Here is a 21246-nt window from a genome sequence, read left to right on the forward strand (position 1 = left end):
GGAATGAAGCTCTGGTGCACTACAACATGGATGAACCCTAAACACATTATTCTAAGTGAAAGAAGCAGTCACAAAGGACTATACATTATATGTGCATATAATTGCATTCTTATGAAATGTCCCAAACTGGGAAATCTATTGAGATGGAAAGTAGATTACTAACTGCTTAGGCCTGAGGGAATGGGAGATAAGGGGATAACTAAAGGGTATGGGATGAAAATATTCTAAAACTGATTGTGGTTGCACAACTTAGTGAATATACTAAAAATCATTAAATTGCACGTAAGGTGAACAGTATGGTATGTGAATTATACCTCAATAAAAACAAAACTATTTATAAAAAACATAACCACTGAAAAAATGTTTGCAGAATGAATAAGGAAATAAATTCCTCCTCCCCCAATTAAAAAAAAAAAAAAAGCTAGAGGTGAAAACTCCCCTGGACAAGAGTAAAACTACTGTATGAATTAATCCTTGTCCGTGTATCTATCTTGTGACTTTAAAACACTAAAATGTTTACTCATAAAAATGAAGCATCTGAATGACAACTAGGGGCAAGGAATTCCAGGAATTTACTGGGGTGTGAGAAGAGGAGGAGGAAGGCAGAAAGTAGGTTGGTTTTCTGAAGGCAGACCTTTAATGGTAAGCAATTCAACCCAGTGGGATTATTCAAGTTAAATGACCAATCTTACTTGGTATGGTAAGTCTGCACTTCTGGTACCCACAGAAAGTTATTAATGCATGAGATGGCCTCCCAGAGCCAGGCCAAAGCATTCCTGGGTCAATCTTCTACCTTTCTCATACCATCAGAACTTGCTTCACCTGTACAGCAGAAGAAACCTCCTTTGCCAAAGTATAGAGGTGAATTCTGATGCTTTCAGTGCGGATAAAACAACTCAAGAGAAATGCATATGTGTTTCATTCTCTCAGCCAGCTCAAAGGTCTGGCACAAAGAAACCCAAGGGTTTTTAAAAGAAGGAAAGCACATTGATGGGTCTGTGCCTTCCTTAGTTATGACCGCTTTCTGGATAAGAAAACTGAGGCTCAAAGTTAGGGACTTCATCAAGAACACATTGCTAGTCAATGACTTGCCTAACTCCATATCAGTATTTTTCCCCCACCGTGAGATTAACAACAGAAGTTAAAAAAAAAAGCCTTTAAAATGTTTTTCTCTTTTCAAATTTCATATTGCATAAACATCATTGAAATCATTCAAGAACTATTAAAATAAACAAACAAACAAAAACAAACATCCCACATGTCCCTGAGTTATGAACTGTTTTCTCATTTGTAGGTTAAATGTCACATTTCTCTCACCACTGCATAGAGGCCTCTGTTCTTTCCTAACTGATACCCACTCATTTTACGAGGAAACATTTCCTTTTGGAAAACGTAAACACTAATTTCCCCAATTAGATACACAAAAACCTCTCATAAAATCTAGTGAACATGATCTTGCATTATTTAACTTTGGTGTTAGCTTCATATTATTCCCTAAATGGTATCTAAGACATGTAGGCAAACATCCTCAGGCCTGCAATTCACAGACCTGTGTTGACACCTTATTTCTAGTCACATAATGATTCCTCTGCCAGGGATTTTGACCAATATTTCCTATATGTTGCAACTAAGTAATATTCTTGAAATAGTCACTTCCAACTATGTTTCCAACTGTCTTTATGATGTCAGAAAAATTTTCAAAGTATTTATAAGTAAAGAAAGAAAAACAAAAAGGTTAAAGTAATTTTCCTGCCACACAGCTAGTAAGTGGCTGGCTCTGCATTTGGGCTCAGGCATTCAACCTGGAGAGCATGTGCTCTTAGCCACTACACAATATAAATAAATGGAAACCTGTCTACCTTCATGAGATTCTGTTTGCCCAATTCTACTGTACTCGAATTTGACAACAGCCATTTAAAATGTGGTTAAAGAGTACACAAAGCAAATGTCTTACAAGTAATGATTTCTGGTGGTGGTGCTAATGAAATAGTGACACAGCACTAACAACATAAAACAGGAGTCTCACTCCTAGCCTCCACTTTTACCAAAGATCAGTTAATGTAGCACAAATGTTTATAAACTTGTCCACTTAGAATGCTCTATAAATAGTTCTGAGTTCTTTCTTACTCTTAGGTGACTTAACATGTATACCCTTTTAATTAAAAAAAAAAAAAAAAAAAGTATCAAGCAACTTTCCTGGCCCAGCCCAACAGAGATGTCTACACAACCATTTTTAAACAAGTAAAATCAAATATTCTCTACTATACTTCAAATGGGTCATACTGAACTGAAAGCAGGTAAAGAAAGAACGGTACATATAAAAACTACAGTCCTCTGGAACTGCTATAGTAGGCTGCAACACCCCAGGGGGACCTGAATAGTCTCTGTCCACTTCTATATCCCTTGGTTTGTACTAATGATGTAGTTCCTGCCTTGGTGTGCGTTCAGCTGTGGGTGTTTGTGCAAGTATCCCTCATGTAGGCTCCTTGAGGGTGGTTACACTGCCTTTATTGTCATGTACACACAATGAGGCTCAGCATGACTGTCAAAACAAGCAACTTCAATGAAAATTTATACCAGGAAATTTGTTTAACCCTAAACTTTAGGGGTAATTCAGAGACTGCTATAACAACAGGTATCTTCTGATTACTGAACTGGAATACAATGTGTTTTCTGGTTATTGTACCATTCTATGAGGGTCAAAATAACTTTATCAGCATCTTCTCTCCTGAAATAAAGTATATATAATGAGCCAACCTAATGCTGGAAAGTATTTTCTCGTATTAAATAGCTAGGGTTTACACAATAAATAGCTGGCAGGTCTCAACTGTGCAGTAGTGCAGACATATAGAAATACCATAATTTTGGTATAAAATAGTTCTGAACCATTATTATTTTAAGAGTAGTTGATTAACATTGTTAATATACTTTATATGTAAAAAGCTCTCATAATCAAGAAAGACATAATAGATTATAAACATTTTTAAACATGGCTTTACTGTAGCATTATTTAAAACAAACAACAAAAACCCTTAAGATCCATAACTTAAAATCAATAAGTTGAAATATTCATATAACTGGATAATATCCAGCCATTACAACTGATAATATAGACCTATATTTATTTACACAGACAGATGAGCACAGAGTATATTTTTAGTGAAAAAAAAAATTATGATAGGTTAAAAATCTTATAAGCCCATTTATAAAAATGCTTGCATTGTAGGTATAGATGCAGAAAGGACATATGAAAATATGTATATCAAAATGAAACCACTATATCTGAATAATAGAAATACAGGCACTTTATATTTATTTCTTCTGTTCTTTCATGGGTTTTCCCCTACTTTTTTTCTTTTATATATTACTTTTAAACAACCAAAAAAAAAAAAAAAAAAAAAGACATTTCCTTTTGAGAGAAAGAAGAAAAGATTGTTCCTAATAAATATTTTTTTTTTTTTTTTTAAAAAGATGACCGGTAAGGGGATCTTAACCCTTAACTTGGTGTTGTCAGCACCACGCTCAGCCAGTGAGCGAACCGGCCATCCGTATATGGGATCCGAACCCGGGGCCTTGGTGTTATCAGCACCGCACTCTCCCGAGTGAGCCACGGGCCGGCCCCTAATAAATATTTTTTAATAAGAAAAATTTCTTCACTTTTTAAAGGAAACTTACTGTTTCATCTTCTTCTTAGGAATGATCATAATTCCACTTAATCCTAGGCTAATTTATCTTACTTAACCTAACATCATGATACCACAAAAATTACCAACTGCTCCTAAAAACGAAGCACATACCACATCTTAATTGCTTATTGTGCAAAGAACACTCTTTGGCAGATTTTTGCCTGTAAAGCTCAGTTCCTATGGAATAAGGAGGCAACATTATTTACCAAAAAGATTCCAAGAATCTCAAAACCCTTGGTCACACGGGGTACTTCAGAAAGTTCATGGAAAAACAGAATTAAAAGATGACAAATCTTTCCATGAACCTTTTGAAGACCCCTCATATGTGATTAATCTATTTAGTCCTTCAGACTTGGGGACACTGGGCCCTTAGAAATGAGCAATAGGGATTTCCATAAAAATAAGACATTTATCAAAATAAGTCTGATACATGCAAGGAACATCTATCTCCCAGGAATTTCAAGAACACATCAAGCAATGACATGGTTATCTATTGAATGAAGATAATTTTCAAGTATTCTTAGAAACTGTTACTTAGGCCATCACTAAAGCCCAGCCATTTATATTACTTAATAAAATGTTAGTATAACAGATATTTTTAATTCTCAAGTAGTTTATTTACTGTTACTCTCAACACCCTTCTGAATAAAGGACTAGTTTATGAATTGGGTCCTAGCTGCTAAATCAGGGATATCTGGCTTTGAATCCAAGTCTACCACTTACTAAACTTTGGGACTATGGACAGTCAAGTAACCTCTCTGTGCCCATTTCTTCACTGAAAGCATGGGAATATTAATAACATTTATTTCATAGTGTTATAGTGAGGACTTAAGAAGGAAAATGCATGTAAAGTGCATTCATTCAATATCACAGCTAGTATATTATTAACACTATTACTCTCTTGACTCTGGGCAATACTCCTGTTTCTTACAGTCATACAGAGATTTCTGGTCAAAGTTCAGAAAACTTCATAGATAAGTGATGTGATTTTGTCAGGCATTGCCAACTCCTAGCAAATAAAGTATGGACTAAAAAAGATGTCCATAATGCAAAATGATTTGGTTCCAGATCTTGACTAATTTTTTGTTTTCTTAGCATAAAAGTGAAAACATATTATAATCCCTAAGCCAAACTTGTGAATGTCTGTCCTCAAACCTGTTCCTCTTTCTAAATTCATTACTTCCATTAATACTGTCCCCTTGTCTCAGGCTAATACAGTCACCATCCTTCACACATCTCCCTCCCTCTGCACCTAACCAGTTGCCTTTGAACTCCATGTTCTCCACTCGTACCACAACAGCTGATACTACCAAAAATAATGTTAAATTTACAATTTAATATATTATCTCACTTTATTCTCACAAAACTCCTGTAAGTTAAGAATCATTTCCATCTCACTGATGAGAAATTCACAGATTCAACAATCATCTAGCATCTTCTCTGTGCCTGTGGTAGTCACTGTATTAAAAAACTGAAGTCACAGAAAGCACCTCCAGTGGGTATCAAGACCTGAGCCCTCATCTTAGTACCACTATTTACTAGCTGTGTGATCAGAGCTTTCATTTTTTGACCTGTTTTACAGTGGTCCTTAGCCCTTATCGGCCCCCCTTTTCTCAACCCTCTTTATGGCTCAGTGCCCTCATTTATAATATAGGGATATTGGACATATCATCAAGTTATTGTGAGGATTAAATAAGCTGATACATATATTAGAACAGTTTCTGCTTAGAATAGTTCCTGACATGTACTAAGTACTCAAAATGAATAGCTAATGTCTAGTCCATGGACTCTACATTTAACACTCAGATGATTTCTAAGGTCAATTTCAGCTTTGTGATTTGGTATGAGTTTTTGTTTTTTTTAAAGTCCCCATTTAAATATGGATTGGTTTCCAGTGTTACTGCCTTACAATCATGAAGCTTTAAAATTTTTGCTCTGTTTATTCCACAAACATCTGGTGGGGCTGGCTGGTTAGCTCAGTTGGTTAGAGCGTAATGATATAACATCAAAGCCAAGGGTTCGGATCCCCACCGCCAAAAAACAAAAAAGCTGCTGCAATCCACAAACATCTGGTGAGTAATCTGCTCTATGACAGGTAGTATAACAGGTTCTTGGCTACAGAGATGAAGTCCCTATCCTAAAGGAACTAACAATTAGTGAGAAATACAGACACAGAGATCAACTGTTATAAAACATGGTTACAGACCTATGAAGGGCCTGTGGGGACCCAAAGGAGAGAGCAGTGAATCTTTACTGGTGGTAGAATGAGGAGGAGCTTCACAGAGGAGGCATCATTTACCCTGGACCTTTAAGGAAGGACAAGATTGTGCTGGCAGGAAATGGGACAATTTAGGGAGACCAAGCTGTAAGAACCCGAAGACATGGATTTGGAAGAGTTTAGGATGCAGGTCTGGGAATATAGCTGAATACACTGCAGGGTAGGGTGGTGAAGAGATAAGACTTGAAAGGTGGATGGTTTCAAACTGTGGAAAGCTTTCAAAATAATTTAATGCTAAAGAATGTGGGTTTCATTCTATAGTCAGAGGAGGAAGGCACTTGGGGTAAAGACCTCATGAGGTCTGACTGGAAGTGAACAGAGTGCCATTGGTCTTGAGTAGGGCCTAGATAGGGTTGAGTGAAGAGAAAGTGAACTTTGGGGCCAAAAGGATTGACCTGGAGTCTGAGCTCCACTGCTTTCTAGGTACAAGACCGTGGGCAAGTTATTTACCTTATCTGAACCTCAGTTAAATTACTTGGTATCTACTGTGTCAGTGTTTTTCCAAAACTTATTTTATGGAAGAATCAATTGGGAGCTTGTTAAAAGTGCATTTACGTGACCTGCCAGCAGACTCTGATTCAGGACATTTGCAGAGAGGCCCAGGCACCTGGCTTTCTAATAACAACACCAGTAATTCTGAGGCAGTTGGTTTCCCCTCCTAGAAACACCACCACTAACACCTAATGCTATAAACTTTCACAGGTAGAAGAGGTGGCAATGTTACAGTAGAGAAAAACCAAGGTTCAGAGCATGTGAAAAACACACAGCTAGTCAATTGCAAAACGCTGGGATCTAGGTATTCTGATCCCCAACAGCAGTGCTCTGCTGCAACTCCCATCTTTATGAATTTGCTTATGTATTTTACCATTGCTATCCTTGGCCCACAGACTGACTGATCAAGAATCAGGACTACAGAGACAAACACCTTCTTTTCCCCTTCTCCCTAACTTAGCCAATAAAGTAGGAACTTCTGTCCTCTTGGCAGTGGCTGTAGCCCTTTTCCCTACCCACCTCCTCACTCACTCTCTACAAAGGAGAGAGTCATCTCTTTAGTGATTTGGAAGAAGAAACTGTGCCCCTTTCTTGAGGCATGGGATTGTTCTCTTTTCTGGTTATACAGGAGATAAGTCCCTGCCTCTGTTGGGGAGGCCTGTGGCTTGGTGGTGTGCTCAATTTGGGGAAGTCAGAGGAAGTCCAAATATGTGACACAGTTCAAGCCACATTCTCCAATTCAGCCTTACTAATAATGAAGCTGATGATATACTCTCCCTCTGTCCAATTTCTTGTCTATTGCTGAACTGATTCTTTACTGGAAGAGGCATGAAAATTATTGGCCTCAAAACACCAACCACAACCCAAGTTGAATGTAAACAAATACAAGGGTATGTCAAAAAGTTCATGGAAAAATAAAGTTGAAAGTTAATGCTAATCCTTCCATGAACTTTTTGAAGACCCTCGTACATATTTTTAAATATTGGCTTTAGATAAATGTGTTTTTTAACATTAAAGTGCAATGTTAGGTTAACCCCAACTTAAAAAGGTACATTGCCTTTAACTCTGCAATTCTAACAATTTATTCCAAAGAAACAATTTAGAACTTATGTAAAGATTTAGTTAGAAAACATGCATTTCATCAAAGTATTGCATAAAGTAGAGGGAAAAGTGACACCATCTGAATGTCTACCTACAAAATACTGGTTAAATAAATTAGGTAACCTATTAAAAGTGATGTTACAAAAGAGTACTTATTAACAGAAAAAGATATCCATTATATATTGGTGGGGGGAAAAGCAAGTTACAAAATGGTATATTATTTTCTCATTGACATGAATATATAACAAGTATTTATACACATTTATGTACATTTACATATGTGCATAGGAAAATGTCCCTACATAGCACATTATAAGAGTGATCACCTCTGACAGTAGGATTGTGGGAATTTAGTATTTGTTATTACTTTTACTCATCTGAGTTTTCTAATTTTTCTAGTAAAATGTATTGTTTTTTATTTATTTATTTATTTTTGTCTTTTTGTGACCGGCCGCACCGCACTCAGCCAGTGAGCGCATCGGCCATCCTTATATAGGATACGAACCCGCAGCGGGAGCACTGCTGGGCTCCCAGCGCCGCACTCTCCCGAGTGTGTCACGGGGCCGGCCCAAAATGTATTGTTTTAATGAAAGTATTTATTTTTATTTTCATAAAAAATAGTTAAGCATTTTTGAAAAGAAGTTTCCAACACAATTATCATCATAATAACTACTTTTCTGTTTTACATTTTTATCAATTAATTTAATAAGTGCTTTGTGTTCTTAAAGGCAAATATGGTTATTTTTAATGAAAATAAATAAGTCTTTAGACCTGAGCGAAGGGCTCTGATTCCACAATTTATTAGATTAGGGCAGGTTACTGCTGTCCCTGAGGATAGGCTCCTTGTCTGTAACATGGAGATTATAACACTGAATCCACAATTTTCACATTAGGATTAAACTAAATAAGATAACCATGTAAATTGCCTAGCACAGTATCTGGCACAAGGTGATAGTTTAAAAAAATATTAATTGCTTTTTTTTTTTTTTTACCCTTTCAAGCAAAAAAAATTCTTGAGTTCTAATTTTAAAACTTTAACGTATACATAAAAATGAGCAAAAAACCAATTTGAGCGATGTTTGCGATACTTGATTCTCTTCCTAACCCTGCCGGCTAACTGAATTACTAGCCCGATTGTGGTAAATGGTAAATATTTTTTACTTTGGTACTTTTGGTTTTATCTCAGACTTTAAAGATTTGAGACAATGTCTGATACATTTGAGATAAAATTACAGTAATTTTTTCCTTGATGCAAGTCACGTGAACTAGAATACCAAGACAATATGATCATAATTATTATAACATACAATATATAGTGCTCAAAACTGAAGAATCCTTTACAAAAACAGCTGACTCCACATTGGTATATATTCAGCTTTCACTGGATGAAAGAAAAAGAAAAGTCCTGAAAAGATGGGAGCTGGAATTTTCCATGAGGCTAGCTAAACACTGATTTCTCCCTGCTGCCTGCCCAACATATCCCCTTGGATCTGATCCTTTTAGGTGCCAAAAAAGCTAGAAAGATTTAAGCCAGAAGAAAATTCAAAGGGAAAAAAATAATTCATCTATTGTCATCTACATTTGCATAGCTCTACGATTACCTGTCTATAAATTTTTGCAGTGGGGAGAAGAAACTCAGCTACTAAAGGATAAAGGAAAAAAGATTCTCCTAACCAAAAATATATTCTTACCTCTGTCCAAAGAGTTGAGAATTATCTGGAACTTTCATATCAAATATTAGAAGGACATGAGATTTTTGGCTAAAAAATCTGAAATTCAGAAATCTGTTCCCTCACACATCTCATCCCCTTAACAGAGGACTATGGTGCTAAAGAGGCAGATCAGGTGTTGTCCTTACAATCAGGAGAGAAAAAGAGCCCATAAGAGGAAGACGACCTCTGTAAAGGATGTAATGACAATTACCCAACTTTCATTAATGCGAACACTTTCTAAAGGTTAATGTAAGGTCCGCACCCAGTGTCCAAATTCTGGGTCAGCATGGTGGCAAAATAAGAACTAAAAGTTCCTTCCCTTTCATGGGAGCTTCCTGGGTACAGCTGAGCACCTCTTGTGGTTACAGAAATCCCACCAGGTGGGTAAAGGGCACTGCCTTACACCATCTCAGACTTTTGCTCTGCTGCCATTGCTAGAAAACTGAGTGCTTTTGCAGACTTCGTGCCATCTGAACTTTACATCAACGTTTAATGTAGGCAAGCCAGATATTAATATGCCATTTTGCAAATGAGGAAACAAAGGCTGATAGAGGTTAAATACCTTTTAACCTTTAAGCTTTTGGAGGAACGTGATGAACTTGGAACTAGACATCAGGTCTTTTATCATCTAGCCCAATACTTCCCTCCTCCATAGGCTCAGCCTTCATAGGGCACTGCCTATATCCTCTTTATAAAGACTCAACAATTTTGTTCTCCACATTGCAAAAGGATATAATCAATTTACAAACACAATGGCCTGGAAAAGTCAGCACTGATGCTGCCGCATGTATTTAGAACACACAGAATTTTTCTTAGTGTCTGAAAATACCTCAAGTGTTACTGAAAAAATGTCCTTTCTATCTGAGAGAGAATAAAAACGAATTGAAAAGCATTAACCACATGATACTAAAACATACTTAAAGATAGTTTTCTTTTTATTACTATTATAGTTCCATCTCAAGCACCCTTCTGAAAAAAACATTTCTACCATCTCCATTTCTTCAATTAGGTTTTGGACCTAAGTAAAAGATAAGTACTTCTTATGATCAATCCTCACATGAGGGTCCAGTCCCATTAATTTTTATTCTAGCAGTGAGCTCCCCCAGCTGTTTTCAGCTGTTACCTAGAAGCTTAACATTCTATAAGAAGCAACTTTGCCTTCATTACAAACATTGGTCTAATGCACTTTCTTTTTTTATTTTTTTAAAAAAGACGACCGGTAAGGGGATCTCAACCCTCGGCTTGGTGTTGTCAGCACCACGCTCAGCCAGTGAGCTAACCGGCCATCCCTACATAGGATCCGAACCCGTGGCCTTGGTGTTATCAGTACCGCACTCTCCCGAGTCATGGGCCGGCCCTGGTCTAATGCACTTTCATTCACTGATACAACAGTTCAGAGAAAAAGTAAAATGTAAAATACTAAGGATTATCTAGCAGGCACTTTCAGGTTTTGCTCTTCACATAGAATTTGGTTTGATAAAGATCATGTGGAAATATCCAAAAAATATGCATAAAAATTTTCCTGTACATTCTTTGTTAATTTAGCAAATTTACTGAGATATCTGTTCTACGCTAGGCTGACTGTAACTATCTCACAGTTCCTCAGCAGTCCTGATGAAATTGATCACTAGATGATCAACTATCATGAATGGTTAATAGCTTTTATTGCAAAGTTTTTCAGGATTAAAAAAATCAAAAGGACTTAGAAAAATAGCAGGCCATATTTTAAAATTTTGTTTTAGTGACCGTTTCATTCACAAGCTGACAACAACTTAATAAAAGAAAATTAAAGCTACCTTTGAGCCATTCTTCTTTATCTCATAGAACCTTCCCTCCATCTCCCCCTTCATTCAACCTTTCTATATGTTGAGGAGAGTAGCAACAGGCATCTTTTAAAATTACTATGATAAAGATCAAAGTTTGTTTCTGCGAAACTGTCATCAAGTTCCATACAGAATTATTTGTGGTCATAGGTAGACACAATGATCAATAATCCAGTTTTTAAAAAATTCTACTTGCCCCTAGTTAGCTGCAAAAATAAAAACACATTTCTAGACCCCCTGCAATGCAACATCTCTTCCAGTCCTATTTCTCCCATGGATGGGGGAGAGTTGACAGGACACCAAAACTCTTCCCTGCTCAGTACTGCCCTTTCAATTTTCCCCACACAGATGGAAGTTATGTGAGTACCATCCCTTAGGGAGCTTTGTAGTGATCTACATATAGCAAGTGGATAATTTCAGCAGGTTTAGAGGTTTAGCTAGAGTGGGTACTGTATGTAAATGTACTCTTTCATAGACTTTATAATCTTCTACACAGCCTCTGGTAATAGTCTGCAAATAGTTCCAGTTAGGTTACCAGAATTTCTGAGTTAGCAATCCCTGGTGCCTGTCCAGTCCTCTGCTCAACTTCCCACTCTTCCCTTTGGTACATTTCAACCCCCTACCCTACCCCCAGTTTTTGTTGTTGGTTTCTAGGTCATTTTCAGGCTTTGAGCCTCCAAGTTTTAGAGACTGGATCATTTATATGCTTAAAATGATGTAAGAGCTTAGCAGAGTCCACAGTTCTTAGAGACTGTGACTTCATAAGATCACAATTTAATATTTAAAAACTGATTATGAACCGAAAATATATTTTTTAAATTATTTAAGTAAATTCCAATGGCTGCCTTTTCTAAATGATTAAGGACCTGTCAGAACAGTATGAAACAGTACTAAGTCTCTTGATTACTACAGTATTAGCTTCCTATAGACTGGCTCAGCCCAACATAAAAAGTTAAGCAACAGCTTTAAAGAAGACAAATTTTAAAACGAACATCCCTTTAATAAAAACACAAAAAACCTTCAGTCCCAGGACAGCAGCACCTACAAATAAAACATATTTGCTTTTCTGCGGGCCGTAGACAGTGATGGCATATTTTCTCTTTCAATTCCAAGTCTTTCCCTCAAATCAAAGGGAAACCAGTTGTATGAAATTCCAGTCATGTCTACAATTTACAAATGAGGAACAAAAGGAGTCATAGAGTAATGGAGTGATCCAATACCTCAAAAAAATTTCAGTCACATAAAACAAAAATGGTTCTGCCTAAATAACTAACAGGATTAGTTAAAACAAACAAACAAACAAAAAACCTCAACAGCTGCTAAATTTTCTCAGCTGATATTATGGAAGATATTTCGGAAGCTACAGTCCAAATGGACCCAGTTGTGAGTCCCTATCTCTGTTCTTTTAAATCACACAAGAATTTCTGACCACAGGAAAGACTGGGTCAAAATAATGGGGTGGGATGAGAGCAAACCCAAGACCTGCATAAAGGCAAGAGGAGTACTTCAAAAGTAAAATTTTTGTGCGAGTTAGCTCAAAAGTCTTATTTTAGTGGAGTTACTGAATATCTCTTAGACTGTTCTCATATCTTTAGGAATGAACAAGAAACTATTAGAATCATTTGAAAAAACATATCTAAGTAAGGATTAGTCATGTAAATGCAATATTAGCTCCTGATGGGTCCACATGTTGTATGGCAGGTCTTAGATTTCTCTCATCAGAAGTCAAAATGTTGATTCCCTTAAGGTAAAAATCATACAGTACAAATGAGTTAGTCAAAATAACTCTAAAAGAACTTCTGGAACATTTTCATAGCAATTTATACTATAAATAAATAAATAATTTGAAAATCAGCTGAAATGAGAACACGAATATTTTCTTTCCCACCTGAAAACTCACTCTAAGAAAGATCACAAAGAACTAAAAACAAGGAAGTTTGCAGCACTATGATGACCAGGTGTTATTGTGGTTTGGTGTGACTGAGCTGCAATGTTTGCTGCAGCTTCCTGCACTGCACTGTCTGTCACTTCCCCCCCACCCCCATAAGCAACTGAAGAGAAATGAGACGTTTCTCTTCTAAGGTGTTAAACATTTGGGTTGCAGGAGGGACAAATGGAAGTTTGACACCTAAAGTGATTAGACCACTGTGCATTAGACCAATGGGAACTTTCACTACGTTAAAGCCAGCCAAGCTCTCTGTTCACAGTGTTCAAGCACACAATCGCCAGAACCAAACTAGGGATGTAAAGAACTATTTTTTTCTTTCGTTACTTTACCATTGGCCTTCAGAGATTTTCATAAGTAAGTTTCAGAGAAAGAAAGGTTTGGGAGTACACTTTTAATAAACTCTCCAGGATCCTCGCTCTGAAATATTTAACAAGCTTTTTTCTTCATCTTCTCACTCTCTGTGAAGAAGACCAACTCAAACCAAGGTTTGCCGTGCCTGAAGAGCTCACACTGACACCAAATATATGATGATGGGTGCTTTCTTCTCAGGCCCAATTTATCTGAACTTAGAATTCTTATTTAAAACTCTGTCAGAGACCTAGTCATAAAATTTCTGGTACCGACACCCACATCCCTAAGAATTCCAGTTCTGGAAGAATGTGATATGCCAATTAAAATCTCCCTTCAGAAGGAAGAAAAGTTGGATTGGTGAAGGTGGTTCTCCTGAATAGAGAATACTGCACTTGCTCACAGGTAAAAGCTCTGCAAGCCTACGTATGCCAGTGTCTGTCTATAAAAGCACAAAAGCATATAGAATTGTTAAAATGGGATTCCAGCAGAAACATTTCTGTATGTGCCAGTTGGCCATAGCTGGTATTATTGTAATTACCTGCAGTTACATTTAAACAGAAGATTCTAGGTAGGGAAAGGGTGGCCAGGGCCCTCTCCCACCCCAGATGCTTTCCATTCTTATCATGCTGGGCAGCAGATGCAGTAAACAAGCAATTGTTTGTAATGCAAATTCAAGTAACAGAATGCCACCGGTGATGCTCCCATCCTAAACCCAAACGCAAATGGTCACTTCGCGCCTGACACCCTAGATGAAAATCTATCATTGTGGATGTCAGTGACACAAACACTCAGTACTGCTAAGGACAGAGTTAAAGAGCAAGAAGGCAGAAGTGTGATTGGGGGTGGGGAAGAAAGGCTGCCTTCCGGTTAGTGTTTTTGATCTTAGACACATTAAAAACAGCTGTTAGGTATTAAAAACCAAATCACTTCGGTTGGACCATTAAAAAAAAAATCTGACACAGCCTTGTGGTTAAAACTGAAAAGCTTCTGGAATTGTGCAAACTGCAGAATATCTCAAGAAAACATGCGTACAATAAACATGTTCTAATACATAGCAGAATAAAGCAAAGCAGCAGATAAAAGGGTAAAGTAACTGTTTCCTGACTACGCCCCTTTCTTCCACTCTATACCCACCAACATTCTCCTGGCGACAAATCATTTCTAAACAATATAGTGACTGTTTGATTCCTTAACCTCAAAATTTTAATACATACACTAACAATAAAATACCTTCCATTCTATCAAAATTTCAATATGATTAGTACACTGGGGTGTTGGGAGAAAAGTCTGGAGATATAAAGCAGAATGTTGGCTTAAAGAGGAAGAGAAGCTTAATTTTCAATATTCTTAGGGACTGTTTATAAATACCAATAAATTTTTATTATACTGACTTTTTAAAAATTCTTGTTTTGAAAGAAGTGACTGATCTCTCTAAAAAAACATTCTACAAATACTGACAAATTTCTAAATACATTAACTGTATGCACAGCTGAAAGTGTAAGACTGTTTTAGTGGCTGTTTTCTATTGTTACCAAGACTATAATTTAATATGGAAAGATTATTTGTTGTTCTAAAAAGCTTTTCAACAGAAATCTTCAATTATTTCTTAACTAAAACATTCTCCTTCTCCTCTGCACCCCCCAGCCAAAAAATAAAAAAACCTGCCCAACTATAAAAGAAATACATGATATAGGAGGGGTCTTCAAAAAATTCACGGAAAGATTTGCATTACCTTTCAATTTTTTTTTCCATAAAAATGTGAAGTTACCCTTGTAGTATATTTGCATAATTAGCTCAACAAATACAACAAAGTCTCCCACAGGTTTTAGAACCTAAAGCATTTATTTGGGGTGGTCTCTAAATATCAAACCATATTTGCTTTTATTAATTCATTCACTTTTTAGGTAAAAGATTCATATGTACCACATAGACATCTCTATCATTAAATGTGTGAAAAGCCTTTTAAAATAAAATATGAAATAGGTATTTCCTATGGCAATCATCACAAGATTTTCAAGTTTAGATCCCCAAGATTTACATTTTAGCTGCTATATAAAAATTACAAAAATCATTTTCCCTACCTGAAAGGTCAAATATCCTTTTGAAGTTTGTGGAAAAATAATTACAATAACTGCTAAGTCACAGTGCCCACAGTGATTATATTTCATACACCTATCATTTCAACAATTGAGGGCTACAGATAATCAAGATAACCACAAATACTCTTGTTGATAACTGCTGATTACAAGCCATTCCTCACTGCTACTTTGGTGAAGCTTCTTGCTCCCAGATTCTGTTCGCTGAGGCATTAATGACAGCACTTTTCCAAGATGTTTGTGAATGACTTTCTTCAGCTGGTAGTAGTACTAGACAAAGAAGGCAAAGACCATTCTACTATCCTAGATTTGACCCCCTGAAGGACCAGTGAGACTGAAACCCTAATCCCTGAGACCCATACATATGCATTTTTCATTGGGGGTTGGGTGGTGGAGAGTGGGGCTAGAGAGACGGTAAATATATTGATGGATTAATAAAAATCCAGCACCGCTGCTGGAAGGATGATTCAAAGGGAGAACTCTATCACCAGCACATTTCATGTTCACATCTTATACAAGTTACCATTTAGATGTTTTCTCATTATACAAATGAGGTTTCCACTTCCCAAGGAAAGAGAAATATCAAGTAACAAACCTGAAATTCTTCATAATGTTATGCATTTGAAAAATGCAGTTACAATGCCACTGCATTTTTAGAACTTTAAAAGTTAACTGAACCAATAGATAAAAAAGGAGCAACTTTCATTAGGATTATCTTCAAGTGATAATTCCTTAACAATTGACAATAAAGTAAAAATAGCTCATTCCTCCATCCTCCCAATACATGTTCTTAAAGAAATATTAGGTAATACAATAAGATGAGACACTGTTTTAAAAGCTGAAGTAACATTCTGAATGTTCAGTTCTAAATGAGTTGAAGCAATTCTGATTTTGGATAGCTTGTGGGCATCAAAAGCTATACAGTACTTAGTAAACTGAAAAATTATATCAGTTTTCTCCATTCATTAGCGTAGAAAGCACAATATTCATAAAATCATGGATCTGCTGATTTAACTTCATTTGATTTCGTTATAATTCATGATGTATTACTTATTAATCCTAACCAATAAGCCAAAAGCTAAAATTCTAGGTGCAACACATCAAAGGTAGCATGGGTGGACATTCCCTATAACAGCTCTTATTTACCAATGACTGTTCATATGTAATGAAAGCATTTCCAACGTGTTTGCAAATATAAACATTCTGCCAAATACAAACTAATTTACACTTCTAAAAATAATTTGCAACATCAGCATGTTACTCACTGTTCTCGGGATGGGTGGAGAAAGAGATCCATTTGACATGTATGGGTCGTTATTCATATTTGGCATCATTATGTACCCAGAATAACTCGAGTAGGAGGGTCCCTTATTGTACAGGCCTCCATCTGGATGCTTTCCTGAGAGAATCCAAAGAATAATCAATGATGTATTGACTTCCCTTTTATATCATTGTATTTTTCATCTGAAAACCCAATAGTTCTTTTTTTCCTCTTTTTTTCTTTTGAAAACCTAATAGTTCTAAGACAAGTCAGACCTTACATAAAAGATTTGTTTACAAAATACTGTAACTGGATTATTATGCTCTATTTTAGATTGACAGTATGTATTCTCTTATGGCTTAGCAGAGAACCAGATGTTTTAAAAACATGTGGTTCAATTTACTTCCCCTACTGACTGATGTTTTTACAAAAATAAGTGTTATCCATCTAACTTAATTTGTTCTAAAACTAACAAACTGAACTATGAAATACAGACATGTGAAGGAACACATACAAAACCTAAAGTTATAATATAAATATATTAGATCATTTATCTATACAAACGTATTTATACATTCGAAGTTATGCTTCACCCTTTAGGCAAACTCAAAAACTCTACTGGTGCTTCAACAGTTCCAGAAAATTTCTAGATTTTACTGAGGGAGAGAGCTGTATCTAGCATATGGAAAACTACCCCAATTTATAAAGGATCAACTCTGGAAGGCCTAATTTTATGTGCTACACTTACATGATTCTGCCAAAGAAATTTGTGTTTTCAGTATATACATTTCTTCTCTTTAACCTGTGTAACTACTTTGTAGCTGAGAAAGAAGCCTGGTATATAGTTCTCTTCCCTTCCTCTTCTGGTTGACATATTGTATGCACCAAACACTTCATTCTGGGCTGGCCAACAGTTAAGTTATTAAAGAACAGAAATGTAGACTGGTTGGCAAGAATACTTAACTCTTTTAGTCACAAGAAGTTCTCCTTAAACTAAAAGTACAGATATAATTTTTAAAGCTTTTAGCAAGAATCAAAAATGTGGAGAAAGTATATCATCTTCGATATGCGTAGTTCTTAATTACAAGAATAAGTTTTACATTTTTAGAAGCTAGAATCTGCTTTACTGAGCCATGTTTAGTCTGTTTATTCACTGCTTGCCTATGCACTGTAACAAGAAACAAGAAAGAGCAATTTTGCAAACAAAAATCTATTCAAAACTATTCTTGTTGAAAAAAAAAAATCGATGTAGACTGTCATCCTTCATAATGCAGGTACTAAAGACCTAAGCTAATTAGAACTTTAAGTAAAATGAGGAAAAAAGAAAAACTCATTATATGCATGGCCTCTTTCACAAAGAATCTGGAAGCCAAGTGAAATCCAACGGCCCCTAACTCATTCAAAGGCAGTTTTTAAGTTATGTAATATACATTAGAGATCAGCAGTAAATTTCCTGCGTTTTCTTTCCCAGTTTGTTTAAATAGTGGGTACAGTCTTATCACATCTGGCCCCAGTTCCTTGAACTCAAATAAAAGTAGCAAAACATACCTATATATGCAAATGGTACATGTTGTATGATAAAGTTGGGGGAAGTAGAATCAGCTTCTTACCGTCATCAGGATGTTCTCTGGCCTTGTCGTGGTAGGACTCCTGGGAGGTTTGTGCTTGTCTGGCCACCTAACAGCATGAATCCCCACCCCCAAAAGAAAGAAAATTACCTTAGAGATTATGATAATAATGATGTAAGTGTGTGTTCACTGGTAATGCAAATGAAGAAGTTTAGTTGCAACCCAATCTATCTGTTTTATTAATCTAAGAGGGTTAGGCTGGGGTTGAGTACTTGGAAATCTGTTTCAACTTGTATTTTTGAGTGATTATTATCCACCCAGACCAAAAAGTATAAATAACAACAACAACAAAAACATAGTAAATTTGAGAATGAGCCACATGCTATTCTTACGCTGTTTACCGAAACATATCAAGGCTACCTTGATGCCAAATGTGATAGGAGTTGGATTTAATGGGCTTGTTTTGAAAGCCTCTTCAACCACACTGTTCACTTCAATCAGATCTGATTAAAAGCGGGCTGAAATATCATTTTGCAACTGAAAATGACATTTTAAACATAAACAAGCCAACCACTCAAATGGGGTCTTAAGGCAACTGCCCTGAGTGCAGTCCTGGCAAGAGCTCCACTCGGGCTTGCAACGTACACTGGCTGGCTGAGCAGGCTCGTAAGAGAAAAGTAGAACTGTTCAGTGGTTAAAGAGAGAAAAATTTGAGTCGGGTTGTAGACATCTAAAAGGTAGCCCAGTTAATATCAGCTCTGGTAACCACCATCCACCCAGGCTCAACCACGTGCAAATCAGTGGTATTACCCCTTCACTATCTTCCTTGGGTCTGCCCGTGCCCACTTACCACCGTGGCTAAGATTAACAGAGTCCTAATACCTAGGTTCTCGGTTTCGAACAGACCAGAAATATTAATGTGAAACTGGCGGCAAATTTATTTATGGACTAAGGAAGGACAAGCAAAATGGGTAGAAAGAAAAAAAGTCTGCTTTACAAATATGAGTGTCTGGCAAAAAGCTGAGTGTTTTGGATGTTATTCGGTTCCTAGGACGTGTGTCCTCCCCTAGTACACACATAGTCACAAATCTTTCATGTGGTGTTGGATGCACTAGGCATTCCCCACCTTCCCCTGAAATCGGATTCAGCGGATAGAGAACCCTGATGTACTCCTCAGGACTCGGCCCCAAGTCTCCCAAAATGCGTACTCACCCCTGCCATTGGGATAGAGAAGGTAACTCTGAGGTGTTCTCAAACGTGTTGTTTAAAACCCAGAATGTCCCCGCCCCCAAACCATACGCTTTCTTTCTGGGGGCAGAAGGATGCCATTTAAGGAAAAAGTGTATGCCCTCCAAGTTTCTTTGGAGGGAAAAAGCGTTGAACTCATTTGGGTGTCAGGACTTTTTTACCGGATTTCCTCCAAAGGTTTTCCCAGTTGTTGAGCATGGGTGGCCAATGGAGTGTCGGATATCAGGGTGCATCCGCCCCCACCCCCCACACCCCAAGTTCTCGGCGCGGCCTGAAATAGCCCTCCCGCGCGGTCAGGCTCGCGGCTTTCCCTCGCCGGCACCCACGTGTCTCTATTTACTCTACTCAGGTTACCAGCACCATCGCCCGCAGCGGACCAGGACATCTGACAAAGCGCTTTCCACCCTCCCGGACTGGGGCCCGCCTTCCGCCGCTTCTCCGCTCAGACTCGTCTTTCTGCTACTTAGATTGAAGGCCTGACCCGGGACCAAACTAACCCTAAGTAAAGACGCTTTGTTTATTCTTCTTCTTCTTTAAGTGATGGGGGTTAGAGAAAACTAGCCGTGGGCAGTACAGCGAGGTTGTACCCCTGGGTGGCGCGACGCGCCCACGGCTCCCCGCACAGCGCTGGGGCTAGGGCGGCCTCAGGGACACAGCCCTGCGCCTCCCCCGCAGCTCCGGAGCGCGCACCCCAGCCGGCTGGCTCGGCGCGGGCCCCACTCGGCGGCGGTTGGGACGGCTCTGTCCGCCCCCAGCCCACGCCCGCCTCCCCTTCCTCCCGCCTCTGGCTTTGCTCGTCTCCACCTAAGCCTTTGGTGGTTTAACGCACTTTTGCAGAAACATCTACCGAGAGATAGCGGCTGCACTCTCTTTTCCGTCCTGCGGAAGAACTTTTCAGTAGCGTTGTTCAAACATGATCGCTTTAAAAAGCATCGCACCCCTCAGCCCCACAAAAACGTCCCAGGCGAAACGTTATGGGTTAAGGGTAGCTTTTCCTGCCCGCAAACCAACCGTTTAGCCACCGAACCCCTGAACTGATCCACTTGGAATAAGTCTCCCTGCACACCCCTCCACCTCTCATCCTACACACAGACGCACACACCGCGGGAATGTGGACCAGGGGCCCAGTCACCCCCCTCCCCAACAAACGAGGTACCTACTCTGGACCCGTCAGCTGGGGCTCCCCGGCGCCTTCGCTCCCCTCCTCCCTATCTGTGCATCGGGGACTCGCCACGCCTCTCGGGGCTAGGGACAGCAGCCCGCTCACCTCGTGTCCGTTGCTGGCCGGGATGATTTCAGACTCATTAACTAAGGAGGACTTGATGTCGGCTAAGTCACCTTCCTCTTCGGGGTGACTAATCTCGGCGAAGATCTTCTCCTTCTGGGGATCGCCCTCGTCCTTGAAGGGGATCATCTCGTCCGTGGCGCAGAGTTCCGGGTCCCCCCCGCCGCCGCCACCTCCCCCGGAGAGTTGGGGCATCCCGACGGCTTTGTAATCTCCGCTCCGCTGTGGAAGCACCCGCGACGACAGCAGGGGAGAGAGGGGGATCAAAGCAAGGGGAGTGGGGGGAGAGAAAAGGAGACTTGGAAGGATGCGTGAGGGAGGACAGCGGGCGGAAGCGGGTCGGGCGAGAGCTGAGCCGCCGGCCGGCAGCCGGAGCAGCTGCGGCGGCGCCCGAGCC

General features: G+C 38.5%; 1 protein-coding gene across 4 annotated transcripts in view; it reads right to left on the minus strand.

The window, feature by feature from the left end:
* LEF1 (lymphoid enhancer binding factor 1) overlaps positions 1-21044 on the minus strand; it is a 118462-nt gene extending 97418 nt beyond the window's left edge. For 3 of the 4 annotated variants that reach the window (XM_063107378.1, XM_063107379.1, XM_063107377.1), the window contains exons 1-3: positions 20832-21044; positions 18359-18425; positions 16753-16886 (exon numbers count right to left, since the gene is read on the minus strand). In XM_063107378.1, the coding sequence (XP_062963448.1) occupies positions 16753-16886; positions 18359-18425; positions 20832-21044 (414 nt within the window). Of the gene's footprint in view, positions 1-16752; positions 16887-18358; positions 18426-19528; positions 19538-20831 lie in introns of those variants that run through there. The other variant, XM_063107380.1, reaches the window with a different exon arrangement.
* Between the last annotated feature and the right edge of the window lie 202 nt (positions 21045-21246).

The sequence above is a fragment of the Cynocephalus volans genome, chromosome 9 (genome assembly GCF_027409185.1).
Source record: "Cynocephalus volans isolate mCynVol1 chromosome 9, mCynVol1.pri, whole genome shotgun sequence".
Classification (NCBI taxonomy): Eukaryota; Metazoa; Chordata; class Mammalia; order Dermoptera; family Cynocephalidae; genus Cynocephalus; species Cynocephalus volans.